At 41.3% G+C, this 19,360-nt stretch overlaps 1 protein-coding gene across 2 annotated transcripts in view; it reads right to left on the reverse strand.

Annotated features, from left to right (window-relative positions):
• Positions 1-19,360, reverse strand: part of SDK1 (sidekick cell adhesion molecule 1) — a 941,791-nt gene that overhangs the window by 368,255 nt on the left and 554,176 nt on the right. For both annotated transcript variants that reach the window (XM_037813737.1, XM_037813738.1), the window contains exon 5: positions 17,205-17,338. In XM_037813737.1, the coding sequence (XP_037669665.1) occupies positions 17,205-17,338 (134 nt within the window). The remainder of the gene's footprint in view (positions 1-17,204; positions 17,339-19,360) is intronic.

The raw sequence follows: 19,360 nt of genomic DNA on the forward strand, positions 1-19,360 counted from the left end.
TCCTCCTCACCTCCTCTTTCCTCCTCTGTTTCAATCTCCATTTCCAAACTAAGCATATATCTCTTATTATTATCACTTCCATTGAACATAGTCTTCAGATAGTTTTACCCATGTACTCCATAGGAGAAGTTGGAAGAAGTATATCCCCCTCACATATTTTAAATTTATTTTCCAGTGTATCGTAAATAAAAATTTAAACCACTCTTGTAAATACATCCAAAAATACCTAGCACCATTGTGATTTGATGCCTATTTAAATCCACTTTAAATACCTATTTGAGCCATTTAAAAAATCCTTCATCTTTTTTCTTTACCCAGGCCCTGGCCATCATCTTCATATCCTTTATAATTATTGGAAATTTCACATCATTGTTTTTTTCCCTTCAATCCATGAACAGAATTTTATTTACTGTAATATATATTATTCTCGAAAGTCTTTTAGTGATCACTTTACCACGTCTCTACACACAAAGCATAGATATTTAATTAATTTCTCCATGACCCTCAAACTCTAAATGATAAAAAAAATTCTGGGATTGCATTTCCATTATACTTATTATTAATAATTAATAACCAGACCAACACATAGTATTACAAATTTTGACAAATAGTTATTGAATATAGAAAGTAAAATTTTATTGGAAATCTATGTCTTAATGAGATAAATGGGACTGTTCTTTTTTAATTAGTTCACATATTAAAGGATAAATATTACTTCTGGCTAACATGAGGCAGTGTTCAGCACCCAATGTACTTCCGTTTTTCATTTTTATAAAAGTATGCACTGAGACACTGAGAAAATTTACTTTCATACATAAGTACACGGAATGGAAGAAGTTTTGTGATAGCAACATCACTCAATTCTTTGACATCATTCTGACTGCTGTGCCCAAAATCACATAGTAATTTATCATCAAACATTATTTTTAATGGTCTATTGGCTGACAACTTGATTAGGTCCTCCAACTGTGTTTAAGTTAAGAAGTATAAGCTGCCTGTTCTGGTTTGCTAGAGCTTCCATTATGCAAAATACCATAAATGGATTGGCTTTTATACAGGGGATTTATTAGATTACAAATTTTTAGTTCTAAGGCCACAAAAGTGTCCAAGCCACGGCATGAACAAGAGGACGCCTTCACTGAAGAATGGCCGATGGCGTCTGGAACACCTCTATCAGCTGGGAAGGCACATGGCTGGCATCTGTTGGTCTTTTGCTCTCAGGTTCTGGTTTAAAAATGGCTTTCTCCATAATGTCTCTGGGCTTCTGTCTCTCTTAGCTTCTCTCTCTCTCAGCTCCTGTGCATCCATGCTTCTCGCTCCCAGGGTGTCTGGGGGTCCTCTTTTAGCTTCTCTGGGGCAAACTTCATCTCCTAGTTTAGCATCTCCAAACATCTTTCTGTCTGCATCTCCAAGCATCCCTAAGCATCCCTGTCTGGCTCCTGCTCCTGTCTCTCTTCCTGAGCCTCTTAAAGGACTCCAGTGATAACTAATTAAGACCTACCCTGAATGGGCGGGGTCACACCTCCATGGAAATGATCTAATTTAAATGTCTCACCTACAGCTGGGTGAGTCACATCTCCATGGAAACAACCTAATCAAAAAGTCACACCCTAATCAAAAATATTACATATATGTCCCTACAAGACTGCATGAAAGAACATGGCTTTTCTGTAGGACATAAGAGATCCAAACCAGCACACCACCTGACTTGCAAAGAGGATTTCTTACCCAGTTATTAATCACTCACTTTCTCATCATTGACCCCAAACACTTGAAAATCTCCTTGCCTGGAAAGTCCAGAGCAATGCACCAAGAAAGAATAGGCATTGGTGGGAGGAAGGCTTTTCTTTCTTAAAATGGGAGAAAAGCAATTGTGAAAGGGAAGTAAAAAAGAAGAATCTGTTCCTCCATTGCAGATGCTTTCTCAGGCAGCTCAGTCTGGGGAAAGAGAACATATGTATGTTGAGGATTTGGAAATGCATTCTCTTAAAATCATCTGAATTGAGCAGACCCTGGAGCCACGGAACCCTGAACTGAAGATCCCTGATCGAGATGAAAGCCGCAGTTAGTGGGGATTAGAGTCGCATGCCTTTGCCCAAACTCAAATCCTGCAGGGACAAGCAAATGGGTGACACAGTTAACTTAACTGGGCAGGGTGAGATACTCTCCTTCTTTGCCTAACTTTCATGTCCTTGTTTTTGAATACAGAAACAGGAGAATAGAGATTTCTCTACTGTAAGTAAAACAGTCGTGCCCACATAATGATGACTAGCGACTAAGCGGTGTGCCCAGGTGAAGAGGGCAACTGCTCGGCAAGCAACAGGCTACTGCTGTCTTGATCTACATTTACATTCAAGTGTTAAATTTAAAACATAAATTTTAAAAACACTGAAGCACTGAAAATAGGAAGAATGTGAGATGGCTTTCTAGGGTATCTGGGGGAAGCTACTTTGGGAGGCACGGAGAGTTGTTTTAGGAATGGGAAGCATAAGGGGACAAGTAAGAAATCCAGGTGAAAACATCCAGCAACGTGGTAGATCTCATTCTCCCGGTACAGGGGCCCAGGGGATATGGTCCCAGTTTCAGCAGATCTTCAATATTTATGTGAAATCTCTTGATGGTTAAATGGTGGTTCATATTTCCTTAACAGACATGCTTGGGCCCTCTGTTCTTATCCATGAAAGCTGAAAGTCTGTGAGTAGAGAAGCTTCTGTTGACTCCAGGCATGGCTGCCCCCTTTAACCAGGATGGCCTTTTCCCCAACTCTTCAGCCAATTAACTCGTACTCAACCTTTAGGTCACAGTTAAATATCATGGAACATCAGGGAAAACCATCCCAATTCCTCCAGACCTGGCTGGGCACCCCACCTGGGGGGTCCATCGTGACATGTGCTTCTCTCTATTATGGCCCATTAGACGTTTATTTTAACTGCCTATTTATATGACCGTCTCACCTGTGACTTCCCTAACTTTTCAGTGTCTAGCACAAGGCTTGGTGCAGAGGTGCAGGCTATGCACAGACAGCTTCTGTGGGGTGTTACTCACACAGACTGCTCTAGATCCTGAAGGTGTTACTGCAGCTGCCCCAGTGAACAGTTCACCACTTATATTTTCTAAGGGAAAATCTTCCTGCACAAACTGCTCCACAGCCACAGACTTGAGGTGTATAAACCTCCGGTACAAATCCTGCTCATGAGCACAAGTGCTCCCAAGGGGACCTGGCAGTCATGGTCTTGCTGGCCGGGACAAATCCTACTCCCTTCTAGATAATTCCAGGAGCATGCAGAGATCAGTAATGGGTCATGCTGATAGTTTCAACTGGGGATCTTTCTGTATACAAAGTATTAAGCATTATTATAACTCTGTGCTGTCCAATATGGAGAATTAAAATTAATTTAAATCAAATAAAATTTAAAATTCACTTCTTCAGTAGCTTTAGCTGCATTTCAAGTACTCAATAGCCTCAGGTAGCTGATGGCTGCCGTATTATACAGTGTGAACAGAGAACATTTCCATCACCACAGAGGCGTCTAGCAGACCTGGGATCACAGCTCAAATGCTGGCGGAGCCAGGCAGCTGATGTGAAAGTAGGCTTGGATTCAGAAACATTTCTCCCCTAAGAGGATTTCTGCTAGCACAAATATACGATTTACCTCAAGGACAAAATAATTTACCAAGCTAAAATATCTGCCCCTCAGGTTGTTTTAAATCCACAATAAGTAAAAATTCTACAATGAATATTTTCCAAAACAAAGAACAATGTTCTCCAAAGGAAAACTACAGCCCCTGACTTAGGAGACTGCTCTCAACGTGACAAATTATTGAAACTGGGGATAGTGGTCCCAGCATTACCAATTTTTCAGAAATTTTAAGGAGAGCTGGAGAAGAGTTGTTTTAGTGATGAGAAGCATAAAGGAATAAGTAAGACATCCAAGTGAAAATGTCCATCAACAGGGCAGATCCCTTTCCTGGGCACAATGCACCAGGGACCAGGCCATGCCCGGCAAGGTTTGTCTGCTGCAACCAGAAGCAACGCAATCCGTCAGATGAGTCCAGTTGAGGTACAGAGGGAAGCCAGAGTCCAAGTGGGCAAAGTCATAAAACAAAAACATGTTGAAGAGGCAAAGCCAAGGAGATGCACAGACAAGCCGTACCAAATATGCAAAGCAGCTCAAATCAGGAAAGAGCTGGCATGTTAGAGTCAGAGTGGACTTACAATCATTTATTCCAATGCTCCACCTCGCAACAACCCGATGCCCAGATCGGCGTTCAGGTCTGAAGATAACGTCTGATCAAAGGCAATGTTTAAGGTCACGTGGACAAATGAGCTCTCCAAGGGGGGAGCAGACAAACAGAACAAAACATTGTACCAAAGTACTCACCAATGGAGAACCCTCACATTTTAGGGTAAGGAGAGCGAAGAAAGGGTTATAAGTACCAAAAGAAAAGCAGTTAGGGGAAGAACAAGAACTGGGTCAGTGAGATGGTATCCCAGGAAGCCAGAGAAGGAGAGACAATCAAGAAAAGGAGGTAAAAATGGGCTCATAGTGTACTGAAGGATGAAGGCAGAAAACGACTACAACCAACGAAAACAACCAGCAATGCATTTGGTTCCTAATGACTTTCCTGCACCATTCTAGGTGTTTGGGAAACACAAGAGACAAAAGCCTCATCTACCCAGAACTTCAATTCTAGTGGGAGATAAAGACAATGTTCTTGATAAATAATTACTTCCTTGGAATGAGGTGATCTGAAATATAGCTGCTTGCAGAAGGTACGGGCATTGCAAAGGGGGAGAACAAATGACAGGACAGTAGGCACAACATTCCCGCATCATACAGAGCATCATTTCCCCTCAAATCTACTTTCCTTAATTATCTCCATCAATGAAAGAAAAGATTTAAAGAGTTCTGCTAACAAGTCTTTTGCGGCCTCTGCGGCTGATTAACTGCTCCCTCACCTATGCTTCCACAACATTTTCTATGTAACTGTATTTCATTTGGCATTCTGCACCTGTATTCTTGTCATCTGTTCACGGTCTGTCTGTCCTAACAAAAGTGAGCTCATGAAAGGCAAGATCACAGGTCTTTTTCATTTAGTTTCCTCAGCTTCAAGCATAGTATCTTGTAAATACCAGATGCTCAGAGTTTTCTGAATGAAATACCAGAAATGAAAACTGAATTTTAAAAAGGGAGGTGACGATATACACTTTGGGGCAAAAGTGAGATATCAGACTCTAGAAACCAAAGGAAATCACACTGTGGTATTCCCAATTGCTCCTTCTCCACGCTCATGAGTGGAGCAGGATGATCCAGAAGAGCTGTTTGAATAATGATGATGTGTTCACTTTTTTATGCATCTCTGACTATTCTTCCATGTTGGGGCATATTCAAAATATTTAATGGCCCATGTGGCTGGGCACCAGCTGATCAGAACGAAGCCAGCGGGGGCGAAATGGCTCAATTCCAGTCCTTCAGGTATAAATTTGAGATGGCTGCGATCCCGCTAAGCTTAATGCTACTGTGGGGTGCAGATAAGTCGATTCCTGATGTTCTTGGTCATGATTTTTAAAAATACTATACCTAAAATGAACAAAAGTGAAAGGCTCAAAATACTGCCTATGCATTTTATATCTCTTTATGAAGGTACTATTTTTGCATAATTTTTTCTAGGCTCTTTTCTCAGTTTGACAGTTAAGTTTTCTGTGTAGGCTAAAGAAGTGTGAACCCACCAAAACTTTCTGAAATTAACTAGAGATCAAAGGTCAATTCCTGCATATGGTTTCTATATATAAGTCATTCTGACCAATTAAGATGATTCCAAAAGTCTTAAGGAATAGAATGGAAGGGGTTTGAATTCTGAAGTACATTTGTGCTGAAATTTTCCCAAATAAGAGCAAACCGTCGTGTGATTCTACCCTGTCGGAATTAACATAACCATGAGTGACAACCTGATGGGGAGATATATTAGAGTGTGTGACAATCTTTCAAGGAAGTGAAAGAAGCAGTACAGTGGGGGACATTTAATATGAGGTGGGACAAACCTCGACAATACACATTATCAGTAAAAAAAATTGCATAGGACCAGCTGAACAGACTGCCACTCCTGCTTTATCTCTTCCCCAGCTTTAATTTCTACTCCTAAGTCCAGATGGAAACCAAAACTGAGAAACATGTGTTCTTCTAAGAGCTTTTGTACTTCTGATTTTGTGTTGCATCTTGCTCCCTAAGAAAATCACAAAGACACGACAGCCTTCCATCTTTCCAGAAGGTCATTCAGGCCTGTAACTCAGGTAAGGTAGAAAATGCCTAGATCACATTTTTACGATTCTATAAAATCACATCAAATAACAGCCTTTGGAATCCACCTTAACAAGCTATACTTGCCAGATATCACTGGGAAAATAACGTTACCTGCCTATCAGCAGTCTGTCTCATACCCTCATGTGAACTACTCTGCAAAATATAAAGCTATACCAGTCTCTGAGAGCAGGAACTGATTTTGTGCCAAAGAGGATATTCCTGAAGATCGTAAAAGGTGAGAGGATACAGGCAGAATAATTACCTGAAATAACAAAGAATCACAGGCAGAGACTACTGCTAAGAATTCACTAATTAGAACATACAGAAAGCATCTATATCTTTAGATAAATTTCTGGCTCCTATTATTTCTGATATAAATTTCCTTTTCTTACATCTCAGATACAAAGTGTTCTTGGACAAGAGGGGAGGCCAGTGCTCTAGACTCTGTAATTGTCTTTCCTGTAGCTAAATGGCCTTTCATTTTAACAGATACGTTCCCTGATTTTCTTAAGGCTGGATTTAATATCCTCAACCATATTGTAAAGACCTACACTTTTAGTTACATTCTTTAATTGCCATCTATATTAGCTGAAAGAACATCATTGACAGTGATCAGTGATAAAACATTATGACCAAGTGTAACAGGGGAACTGAACTGTTATCAAAAGGTGGCCAGTGCTTAGTCTGCATCCGCAAAAGCAATGCCCACAGTAGGAATTTTCAACACGGTTTTAACATTGAAAACAAGTCCACAATGCAAGTTATCTCAATGAGTGACATGGTGAGAGTCTCTGGAGGAAAGCAGTCCTGAGTAAATTATTGATTCCCTTGGTCTGCTTTCTCAGCTGTAAAGGAGGGATAATACTGACCTCATAGGGTTTGTTTTTTCCATGGAGATTAAATGAGGTATAATATTTTCATACCAGACACACAGTGGATATTCAGTAACTGGTTGTTGTTATTATTAATAAATGTTTTCATTACACTCGGAGAACAAATCATGTCTTCTGATCTTCACAGTGAAAGCTTGAAATCAGAGTTAACGTGGGATATTAGGTGCGCCCTCAAATGCCACATTATTATTAAAGAGGTTCCACTCTACACATTCCCTCACACCAGAAAAGCATATATTCTCACTTTTCTGAAGGATGAGATATGAAAAGACAATTTAGCCCAGCAAGGCAGTCAATCTGGATTTTGAAAGCTCAGAAATTCTGAAAGGAAGAGAAATGGACCAAGTGTTTCTTAATTAGCAGTTTCACAAGACTGAATTCATTCATAAAAGGGAAAACAATTTTGGGAAGGTGTGGGTGGAATTATTAGCCTAGAAAATAACTAAGAGCTGAATACCAGGGAGTTTATCAGGATCATCATTTTGTTTTATAAAAGTGAAGCTGTTTTTTGTTTGTTTGTTTTTTAGCAGAAGGGCAAAAAGGAAACTTTGTATTTAACAACTGGGTACATATATTTTTCCAAAAACATATATTTGCAACTAACCAGTTCTGTGGTCTCAGCCAGTAGCCATTAGTTTGCTTAAAATTTTCCTAGACAAGGTGTGCAATCATATGTTAGAGTTTATAAAATGATTGCAAGGAAAATTCAATTCTCAACCCCCCTTGTTTGTGCCATCTAAAATTTCTTATCTTTTCATATCAATTATAGTGAGACAGGGAAAAGCAAGTAGTTCAGTGAATGAAATAGCCAAAGTTATTAGAGATCGGAAGATATTAACTGCATGAGTAAGTTGTAAATAAAATGTTGAGTCACTCTCAATATATTATAAATTTTGAAACATTATTTTTACATATTATGAGCCTACAATGGAATTATCTTAAATTCCCTTTGAACTGAATTCAGGCATGTGGCTGTAAGAAATTAGATCACAGAGTCAAGTATAAAAATTATTAGGGTTATTTCTAGTTCGAGCCCTAAAACTGCTACAACGAATGGATGCCTATGCTTAAATATCTGAGTGTAATAACTTAAATTGGTACACTTAAGGAGCAGAAGATGAGGTTTGGAAAACTTACTAAGGCTCAGCATTGTGAGGGAGTTTTGTAAAAAATCTGATTAGGCAAATTCCTCCTGAATGATCATTTGCACTCTTAATCATACTGCAATTGAGAGAAGTAAATGAACATATATGGTCCACTTACTGGATCTAACTGGTCAGTTCCGCTTGGCTAATGAATCCTCCCAGGTGCTCAGCTTACTCCCTGGTTATAGTTTACTCACCGTGCAAAACCTGCCACAACCGTTTAACATGAATTCTTGGGTCTTAGGGAGTATAACCATGCATCTCAATTTTGTATATCCAGTGGGGAGAGAGCAAGTCTTACTTGATACCCTACGTGGTGTCTAATGAGTCACTGACGATGATAACAATAACTCCTCTGTCACTACAAATTGTGATTTACTGTGACGATGCTCCCGTCTGCTCTCCCGCCGCGCCCTCGGCCGAAGCCAGGTTAGCCTGGTCTAACTCGCTGCCCCCCAGATCCACCTCCCTGAGGTTGGAACAGGGGCCCGCCTCAAAGCTGCCTTCATGCGGCCCACACACTGGGTGTTACGGATTGAATGTTTATCAGGCGTGGTTTTGACATCAGAACAGAAGCCTCCCTTTTTAAAACAAAACCAGTCTCTTGACAGAGAACCCCCAGCGCAAAGGGGGGGCTGCCTCGGGAGACGGCCACCTCCCCCTCATCCCCCACGTCCCCGGGCTTTGCCTTCTCCTTGTGCTTCCCTGCCTTGGGCCCCCTTTGATGCCCCGAGCATGGGTCCAGCCTCCAGGATATTTCTATTTATTGCCTGTCTGCAGGAGAAAATAGAACAGGGAGTTTGGAGCCAAATCTCCAACTCTCCATTTACTGTCCTTGTGACTTGGGCCAATAACTTCTTAACACCTCAGTGTCTCCACCTCAGACCTGGGGTTGATAAGGTACTCACGGGGTTCTTGTGGAATGAAGAAGGGAAATACAAGTGAACTCAGCTCTGAAGCTCAAGGAAAGTCAGTCCCCTTCTTCCACCTATGCCCTTGGAAATAATTTCACTTATTTACATATTAATAAATTCATACATATCTGCAAAAGTGGCCTTCAGATGGCTTTGCTCCTAGATCAGATAAAGTAATTTTGTAGGAGTATGTCCTTCCCACTGTGAGAATTAGATTAAGTTTAGCTTTCACACAGGGTGGGGGCAGCTCAGGGAAATGGTAGAGGGTCAAGAAGCCAAGCTATAATTGGTGGCCAGTCCTCCTGTTTATCCGCCCACTGTCCTTGCAAGGTGGAGACTGGAGGCGGGGGGTGGGGGGTGGGGAGAGGTTCCTTAAACAGCTTCATAAGTTGTTACCAAACTAGCTCAGACTGGTCTGCAGTTCAAGAACAAAGGGAAAGAGGGGTGGAGACTTGTTTCAAATGTTCCAAGTTTGCACAGGAGACTTTTTTTTCAAATGCTTCCAATTTGGGCGGGCTGCATGTTTCAAATTTGTGCGGGCTAGTTAGGCTTGTGAAATAGAATGTAACCTCTGAAGTATTCAGCCAATGGAGAAACGGGAGGGACTTGCGGTTAGGCCTAGGGAATAAATGCTGCTGGGTCTATTGTTCTGTGCGCCAACCCCCCACATTTTGGTTGGGCGCCTGTTCTTGCAAGACCGTGAATAAATTCTTTTCTTCTCCACAATCGGGTGAGCGTTTATTCCTTTTTAGGAATAGTGCTTGTTTCTCACACCCACATTTTAAATTAAGATCCAAAATAGTTCATAAATTTGAATGATTTGAAGAATATAATTTCCAGTGTATTTTGATATTGACATGTTAAAATAAAACTATTGCAGCAGTCTTTTATATGTATTCCAAGGAATCTAAATATCAGATAGATCAGATGCAAGGATTTCATACACATCATCATCCATTTTAAAAAATACATGAACAAGCTCTAATTTTTAATAGTTAGAAATTTTACATGGTTCCTTTTTTGTCCTCTTGAACTTGTATTTCCTTTCTACTCCTCCAACAGAACTTTATCCTAATTTATTATATTTTAATGATTTGAAGTATTTTATTGATCACCCCAACATAGCCTGTGAAATAAATCAAAATTTTATCCAGTAACCATAAGCCTCTGGGATTTAAAAAAAAACAATTCTCTTGGATTGCTTTATGGTTACAGTTACAACTAGCACTCAATTAATCAAAACAAATAAATACATGCAGATTTTGATGATCATTATACCGTGTACATGAAAGAAAAAATCTTCCCTCTGTCAATGGACGGGAAGGGTTTACCCTAATTCTATTATATTTGAAAGATGTAACCGCTGAGACATTTTGTCCATATGATGAACTGGATGAGAATGGAAAGAATTTTGTTATAGGAATATCTTTTGCTGCTTTAAATTCCTTTTGACTTATATAACAAAAATTACAAAGTCGTGTATTAGGATAGACTACTCTTGGTTCCAATAACAAAAAACCCTGAAGTCTCAGAGCTTAGCACAACAAAGGCCTATTTCTGCCTCAGATCAAGCCTGATCTTCTGGGGCAGTTCTCTGGCCGTTCTTTCCCAGAGGCTGGTCTAAGCGTCCAGGCAGTGTCCACCCTGGGGCCCCACAGTATCCACACGTGGCCTCCGCACTGGCCCGCGCAGGAAGGCACCCTGCCTCCCCAGGCCTGGCCTGAAGGCGACACGTTCGTTCCACTCACATGGCCCCGTCAAACCACAGAGGGGCCGGAGACATGTACCTGTCCTAAGAACCAGTGGACTGTCCACCTCAATTAGCAGTTATCAGCAATTATTTGTAATAAAATGCCAGCTGACATTGTATTAGGTCCTACCTAAATTTTGTAGACAGCAAAGAATTGCAAACACCTGCTTTATAAAATGATTCCTTACCCACTTATTAGAGTTCTTCTCTCTCAGTACTGACGTTTAGAACTACCCTTTCCTTTTGCACCTGTTCCTACCCCCATAAGGCCCCCATGAAAGATCCAGGAAGACAGGGGTGGGAGCCTCCTCCAGGAAAGGAAGAGAAGGGGGCTGAGAAGGGGGCTGTGAAGGAGGCCACCTCGGGTAGACCCGCTTTTAGAAACACAGTGTGAAAGGACCTGAAAACAGAGTCTCTCAGAATTATGTATGCCTGCTTACCTCCTGGACAGATTTGTGTACCCCTAGTCGTACCCATACCCCAGTCTGAAGCTTGCTGCTTTGGGAGATTTGGGATATTGGGCTATCCAAACTTTGTGCAAGAGTTTATGGCAAATTAGAGCTCACGGTTTAACCTGATTCCCTAAGATTTACCAGGGGGAATTTAGGCTGAAATAAATCACAAGGGGGAAAAGAAAGATGTCTGGGATGAGAAGAATGGGAGAAAGCATGAGTAGGTAACAGGAATAACCCAGTTTCCCCTGTGGGATGGAGATCTAGTTAATCACTTTGGGTCTTTGGTTTTTAATTCAAGTCTGGTTGCGAAGCAGCTGATCTCTTATTCTAAAACTCATTCACCAAGCCATATATGCATTTGGGGTTCAAAAACAACATACAAGAACTTACATTTGTATTTTTCTTTTCAATGAAACCATAAAAAGAAAACTGAGTAATGCTATTTATTATGCAGAAGGGATGGGATGGTCCCAGGTCACATACTGGTTACAAGTTATCCATCCCCAGGGAGGATCTGAAATGTTCCTTTTCAGAGAGGTGGATGGGATGCACCCATGTTTGCTTTCAGAACTTCCTAACGGACTGCAATTTCACCTTTACCTGGACAGGTGCATTTATGTACTTTCGTATTTAGTTTTAACTAAGTCTTACAAGGCAGACAACGGATGAAAAGCACGCCTGCAAAGGAACCCAACATTCAAGTCCCTAATAATGCAGGTGCAGATGAACCGATGAGTCCTCTCCTTTCTGACGGGAAGTACCTGTGCAAAAGTGCAGAGCTGACACTTCCTTCGTTAGTCTCAGTACCAAGAAAAACACTGCCTCTGTAATCAGATGTCACACGAATTTGGCCAAAAAACCTAAAAATTATCAAAGTAAAACACAAATTTTTATTTACAATGAACCTCATCCTAGGCCATGAGACATTAAAGTTAGGATGAAACTTTCATGATTAGCAGGAAACTTAAAACTCATGTTTATTTTACCTTTAATTATTTTGTGTGATAGTTAATGTTTCTACTCCATAAACAACGAAGTATGCAGATACTCGGGTGAATGCTCCAGGCTCATTTAGGGACGGATGCCTACTGAAAAAGCTTTGGAGACAAAAGCCTAGACTCACTTCTGTCCTTACCAGTTCCAGGGAGCAAGGGCCAGGATATGCCTTAGGTGTCACGACACAACGCACAGGGCAGGTGCTCAATGTATGTGTAAATAATTAAACTCATTGGCTTTACTATCAAATATACTTCCTCTTTTTGTTTCCCAAAATTCTGGCAATTAAGTACCATACACCATATAATGCCATAGCTTCGTGCTCTGCTGGACCTTTGTGAGGGCAGCACTTCCCCTAGATAGGTTTCTAGTACTATTTCCAACTGCTCACATTGCTTTAGGAATCCAATTGATGGAGTGCATTTGAAAACTTACGCCTGCTCCTCTCTCCCTTTCATGTTAATAGCATAAGGGAAATAAGAATGTTTTACAGGGCAGTCTTCTCGGAGGACTGTTCATAGACATCATTCTCAAGAATCCACTTTCAACTACCAAACATATATGCAGTGTGCAGTTAAATTAGCATTGCAGAGGACAAAAGAACATTAAGTGATCTTCAGAATGAAAAGCAAGGGTTTGTCAGCCTGCAGGAAAAATGGCAAAGGATCTGTTGAAATGATAGTCCATCTGCAAATGTTGTTTGAAGAGGAGACATTAAAATGAAAGAGGTGAAAAGAACAGGAAGGACAGAAGCAAGCCACTTCTTTTTTAATCTAAGCTTCATCCCCGGTGAGAATCTCATTACAGTGGACATTCAGCATATTGGATCGGAACTGATGCTGTATTTAAGGTATGCACAATGACATGTGGAAAATGACTGATTCATCACTGTACAGAATTCTTCTCATCTCCTAGTGCTATGCATTTTTAAAAAAATTCAGTTTCCAGGAATCTGATCCACAAAAGTTAACATGATGTAAAATCATCAAAGCAAAAACCCCAAAACAGGTTGGCAGGTTTGTAAAGCTTGCCCAGGTTGGCATAGAAATGCCTCTCTCAGGTGAGTCCAGCCCGTTCTCTTCCTGGTGTGCATCTGAGCTGTGGGAGTCAGCGATGAAAAATTCAGGCGGAATGCTTCCACCATCCCTCCACGTCCTTAACATCTGCTGGCTTCACAGCACATAACAGCTTCAAAGAGAACCCAGCCCTGGTGCAGCCAGCTTCCACTGGGAGCAGGAGAACCGATAGTTCAGAGGAGCTCTCTCTTCCCTGGCAGGACATATCTGTGCAGAACATGCTGTCATTTGTCTTTTTAACCACACAGAAGAGGGAGAAAGGTTAAGACAACAGCGCCGTCTACTAAACACGCACTGGACAGTAGGTGGTACCACTGTGGGACTGCAGTCCCCTTCTAATTGTCAGGCTCTTGTGATCTAACTCTTCACCTTTTGCTTCCCATTGGCTTCAAGTGAAGCCAAAATATTTAGCGACAGCAAGGTCGGGGTGAGGCTTCTGAACTCTCAAGTAAGCAGTAGTTTGAGAAAATATATTATTTCCTATCAGCTGGGTGAGAGTGATCACGCAGCCCTGGCTGGGACTCCACTCAGACACAACACTGCCCTTGCAGAAGGATTTATTGCACCACAAGGGGAAACAAGGGGCGGGGCCACAAGGCAGCCTCCACTTTCAGGGTAATTAGCATACAATCCACCTGGAATTTCCATTCCAGTACCCTACCACCCTATGGATTCACTACAGGAAGGTTCCCTACTTTATTCTTCCCGTGCCTTGGAAAAATGTATGTATCTTCGCTAAATGATCATTGGCTATATTATCTCTGACCCTTCAGAAATGCTGGCTGGCAAGCTGTACACATTTTTTCATCAATTTTGGTTGATGCTTTTACAAAATCTACATGAGGAAAGAAAAAAAAAAGTCTCAGTCCGCAGGACACACTGTATCTTACTCCTAGTATGAATAGACCTTGAGATATCTGATTGCATAATAAAACCAGGGAAGTGAAATGCCCGTGGAAATTTCACTCCCTCACGAGACACTGGGCCATGAGGTCCTGGACAGCAGTTTCGGTTCTTAAGAGGAGCAGCGGCAGCCCAGAAAAGAGCAAAATTTCAACAAACAATTCTGGGGTTTCCTGCAGATTTACCAAGAGTTTTGATCTGTAGAGGTTTTCAAGATAAAACTTTTAGTGAGAAAATGCATAATAGGTGCCATAGAATAATTAGTTCAAACCAATATGTCAATAGTAAGGTTCTCCTAAGAATTAAAATAAGGGCATGTCTTCAACCTCATGTCTCATGTTTTACCTGGGGCCAATAAAAAGCAAAGAATATATAAAGGAACAGAATGCAGGTTTTCTCATAAGATTTAAAATAAGTCCATCTCATCAACCCTATTCTATGTCTCACGTATTTCATTCACGTTTACCTGGTTCCAGTGAAAAGCTAAAAATATACAAGGGAACAAAAATGCAAGCCAGTTAATTATAATATTTATGAGCAGCTTGCAATATACATCTTTTGGTTGGCGTTAAAACTGAAATTATTGAAATTTTTTTACATGTTTCAATTATCTAACATCATGGGATTGCATAGGTATAGAAACTTTCAAATTCAGTGTATGAATTTCATTTTCTCTTGGCCTTTATAGAGTAGGCATGTAGGAAACCACGAGGTGCAGACTCTTGTATAATTTTGTGACGTTAGCATCATGCTAACCAGAATATTTCTGGAATTATTTTTTTTTCCTCTCCTAATAGACTAAGACCAATTTCCTTGTTCCTGACCCAACATTCCAGCCCTTTGACCTATTGCTATCTTGTCATTTATATTGCAATTGAGTATTGACTCTAAATAGTATTGAATCTAAACCTAGTACTACTTAGTATACTAATAAATGTACTTATGGTACAAATATATATAAGTATATATATAAGTATATAGCATACTTACACACCTACACTAGTATTACTTAGTATAAATTTAGTATCTAAATTTAATATTGAATCTACACAATTGAGTATTAAATTCTATACAGAAGTGGCTCTAGTTGTAAAATTTGGACATAATTAACAACTAAAATCTATTTGATAACTGTTTTAGTTTCTTGGGCTGCTCCAGCAAATACCACGAAATGGCATGGCTTATACAACAGGAATTTATTAACGTAGAGTTTTGCAGCTGAGAAAATGTCCAAATCAAGGCATCATCAAGGCGATGCTTTCTTCCTGAAGACCAGATGCTGGCGATCCGCGGCTCCTCTGCCACACGGCCAGGCAGGTGCGTGGCTGCATCCGCCGGCCAATCCCTTCTCTTCCGGGTTTTGCTGAGCTCAGCTTTTTTGCTTCCAGGGCTTTTCTCTCTCTCTGTATTTGTTCTGTTTATAAAGCACTCCAGTTTGATTTTTGATTCAGGGGACCCTTTAAATGACAGTGCACCATGAACTGGGTTTCATGAGCCCCACCCCTAATCAATGGACACAGTTCTCCAAAGAATGAAAAAGACCTACTGCCAAATCCGAGCTCACCCTATGGTCAGGAAAGCAACATTCAATCCCTATGATTAAGAAATTGATGGCAGGATGACAAAACGGCATGGGCCTTCTTAAAAGAACTTTCCAGGAATCGAATGAGCACGTGAGGGAACACTCAGGTAATTCCCACAAACTCCTGCCCCCGGTTTTTGCTATAAACATTCACCAAGGAAAAGACCTGGAGCAACTGTATCCCTCAAAGACCATGAGGAGCAAATGCCTTGCCCCAGGTACGAAGCACAGCTTTCAAAACCACCTGAAAGGGAAAACCATTGCTTCAAGGTATTTTTTAAAAGTATGAAATCCTCCACTCTACATGCAAATCTATAGAGTTACATGACAAGACCTTAATATTTTGAGATTTACCATCCACCACAACCATTTCCCAACTATGTTTTCTCAACAGCACACCCACAGCACTTCGTTCCACGAAACTTCATGATGCAAAGGCTTTATACTGACATTCCTGACACACGTTTTACTCTGTGGTTCTGGTTTTTGTTACTTTCCTTTCTTGAGCAATTAACTTTTGCTAGTAGAATTTCTAAAGCTTTCTCACAAAAGCCAAACATTTAAATTAAATTTCCTGAAACAAGAACGTCCTTAAATAAGAATGGGCACATGAGTGTACACTCAGGGATCTCCCACAAACTTCAGTTTAAATAAACCGAACATATAATTGTGGTTTGTGTGCATTCTCTTCATGATTCACATTTTTAGTTAAATCAGGTAGAAAAAATGATTAGCTAGTGACGTTTTAAAAAAAACTACTTATTTTAACACAACTTAATTTATCTATTTTTTCTCAAGGATCTTATTATCTGATTAAAGAACATAACACCTGTGCCTACTCTAGCCCCAAAGAAACTTCATGGACACAATTCCTATGAGTCAAAAGAAGTTTTGTTGTTGTTAAAAACAAAACATATTAACAGTGTACAGAAGCAAATGCATTTTTGAGAAAGTGCCCCAAAAAATAAGATCTTGCAGTCAGAAATCTCAGTTACATTCACATTTTCTGTATATCATTTCAAAGCAAGCAAAAACCCTAAAGCTCTCCCAACAAACTACTGGCACTAAACCGCAACTACTATACTACAGAGGTAAGAGTTATTATAAAATGCCCGAGAAGACACTGACCATTACTTAAATCAAGACTTCATTGCTTTTAGAGTTATCATTTGGAATTTCAAAACTCACTTGCTACGCTCAAATATATGAACGGGCTTGTCCTGTTCTCTCCGTTTCTCTCGTTGACGGCCTGGACGTAGTATGCTCCGGCATCCCCAGCCCCGGCGGCCAGGATGACCAGCTGATTCTCCAGGGTGATGGCTCTGCTCCAGAAAGACAGAGGACAGTGTCAAAACCACTCAGCGGAACTTCTTGTTTGTAAGACAAAATTAATTCATTAGGTCAACTACAAAGGAATGTTCATAACCTTCCCAAGAAAGACCTGAAAGGACGAAAACGAATACACAGGCAAACTCAAGCAATGTGGCGTTGCGGAGCCTTCTCTGGTCCCACGGACACACTCCCGCCAAAAGTGCCTAAGAGTTCCTGGCACTCCACATCCACCCCAACACTTGTGGAAGGAAGGCAACATTCTGGGACATATACATCCAGAGTTTGGTAAAACTGAAAGGCTTCTCTGGAAATTCCTAATAAATCAAGTTAGACGAGATCCCAGAACTGCCCCTTTCTTTCAGGCAGGGCTGTTTGATCATACAATTGACACCAACCTTTCAAATAAGGGACTGGGCCACCCGAACCGCTACCTCTAACAGGGCAGATGAGTATACTGTGCCTCTCTCCACCTCTGGGGAGCCTCCACAGAGCCTCCATGGGTAGAAGGAAATTTGCCGGTGGTTGTAGTGCTGTCCCCCTCCCCTCAATTCTCCCATAATTACTAACTCCAGGACCACACGCTTGACCAGTTCTATCTGCTCACTTCTTTGGATGCAAATAAATGAAGTCTGCTTGGCCTTCACTGACTCCTTCTCATGGATCACGAGTCCAGTGCTGAAGGAATCTCCAAGACACAGTCGATCCACCCACCCTCTGTTTAGAAATGAGGAGACTGAGGCTCCTAGAGGTTAAGTTCTTGTGCAAAGTAACTCGGCAAGTTAATGCCAGAGGAGGGACTAGTCTCCTCGCACGCAGGTCAGCATTCTTCCGATCACAGTGGACAGAGATGCTTATGTTAGTGTTTATTTTTAAAAGGAGAAGGAAAGGGAGGAGGGGGCGGGAGGAGGGAGAGGAGGCAACTTCCATAGATCCACGAACTTTTACTCGACATGTGTGCCCCAGTATCCTTTGCTCATGTTATAATTCTGTATTCTTTTTACCAATTGAGGGAGATGGGGGAGGGAGAATTTATTAAAAAACAAAACAATACAAACTATTCCCTGGCCTGTGGACTGGACATTGAGGGTAAGAAGTGTTCTGGGCACCAAACTATCATTTAGTCTGTGCTCTTATTTCCAAAACGTCACAAGCATCCTGGGACGCAAGGTGACCTGTGCTACGTCTCCAAACCATGCTCCTCTGTGATGCCAGGGGGCTGCTGGTGGCACATTTGCAACTCTGAAGGAAGACCGTTTGTAGACAAAGGCAGGGGAGAGGTCAGGATTTTGAGAATCAGAGCAAATCAGAGCAGAGACCAGAGGTGATAATAAGTGACACAGTATAATAAGTGACAAGGTTACTGAGGATGGCAGTGACTTCCAACATCTTTTCAGACCTCCACCAGTTTATAGCAGCAACGTGTTTTGGGGAAAGGACCCCAACTAGTCCATTCCCCCTTGCCGGTGATGAACTCGGGAATCCAGTCATCTGGGGACTGCCAGTGGCCTGGGGCAGCCACACCTAAGTTAGTCTCATCAGACCACAGGGCAGGGTCCTTTGCACGGCTGGGAACCAGCTCTCTCTCCCACCAGCTGTGGAGGAGGAAGCACGCTGTCCCAGTCGTACATGGAGGCAATTTTATGACCACGAAGGGAACAATTTAGGATGAAGCTGATAATGTAAATGGCAGGACAGAGAGAATGGAAAGGACCTGAGATTTTGAGAACATGATCGAGCCAATGAACCAGACGACCCTGAGGCTCAGCCTTTCTCTGGACTTCCCGTCTCACGAGATAATGTATTCCATTCATGTTTAAACTTAAGTTAGGGTTTCTGTTACCTGAGGTCCAGAGCATCCTGATACAGATTCAAAACGGCACATGCAACAGCATCCATCCGGAGGTTAAAAAAAAAAGTATGTGTGATTCTGTGTGTAGAAAAAGGTCCCATATATGTACTTTTATATGTGTGTACATACATAAAACGTTAACAGTGGTTAGCTCTGAGTGGTA

Source organism: Choloepus didactylus, chromosome 21, assembly GCF_015220235.1.
Source record: "Choloepus didactylus isolate mChoDid1 chromosome 21, mChoDid1.pri, whole genome shotgun sequence".
Lineage (NCBI taxonomy): Eukaryota > Metazoa > Chordata > Mammalia > Pilosa > Megalonychidae > Choloepus > Choloepus didactylus.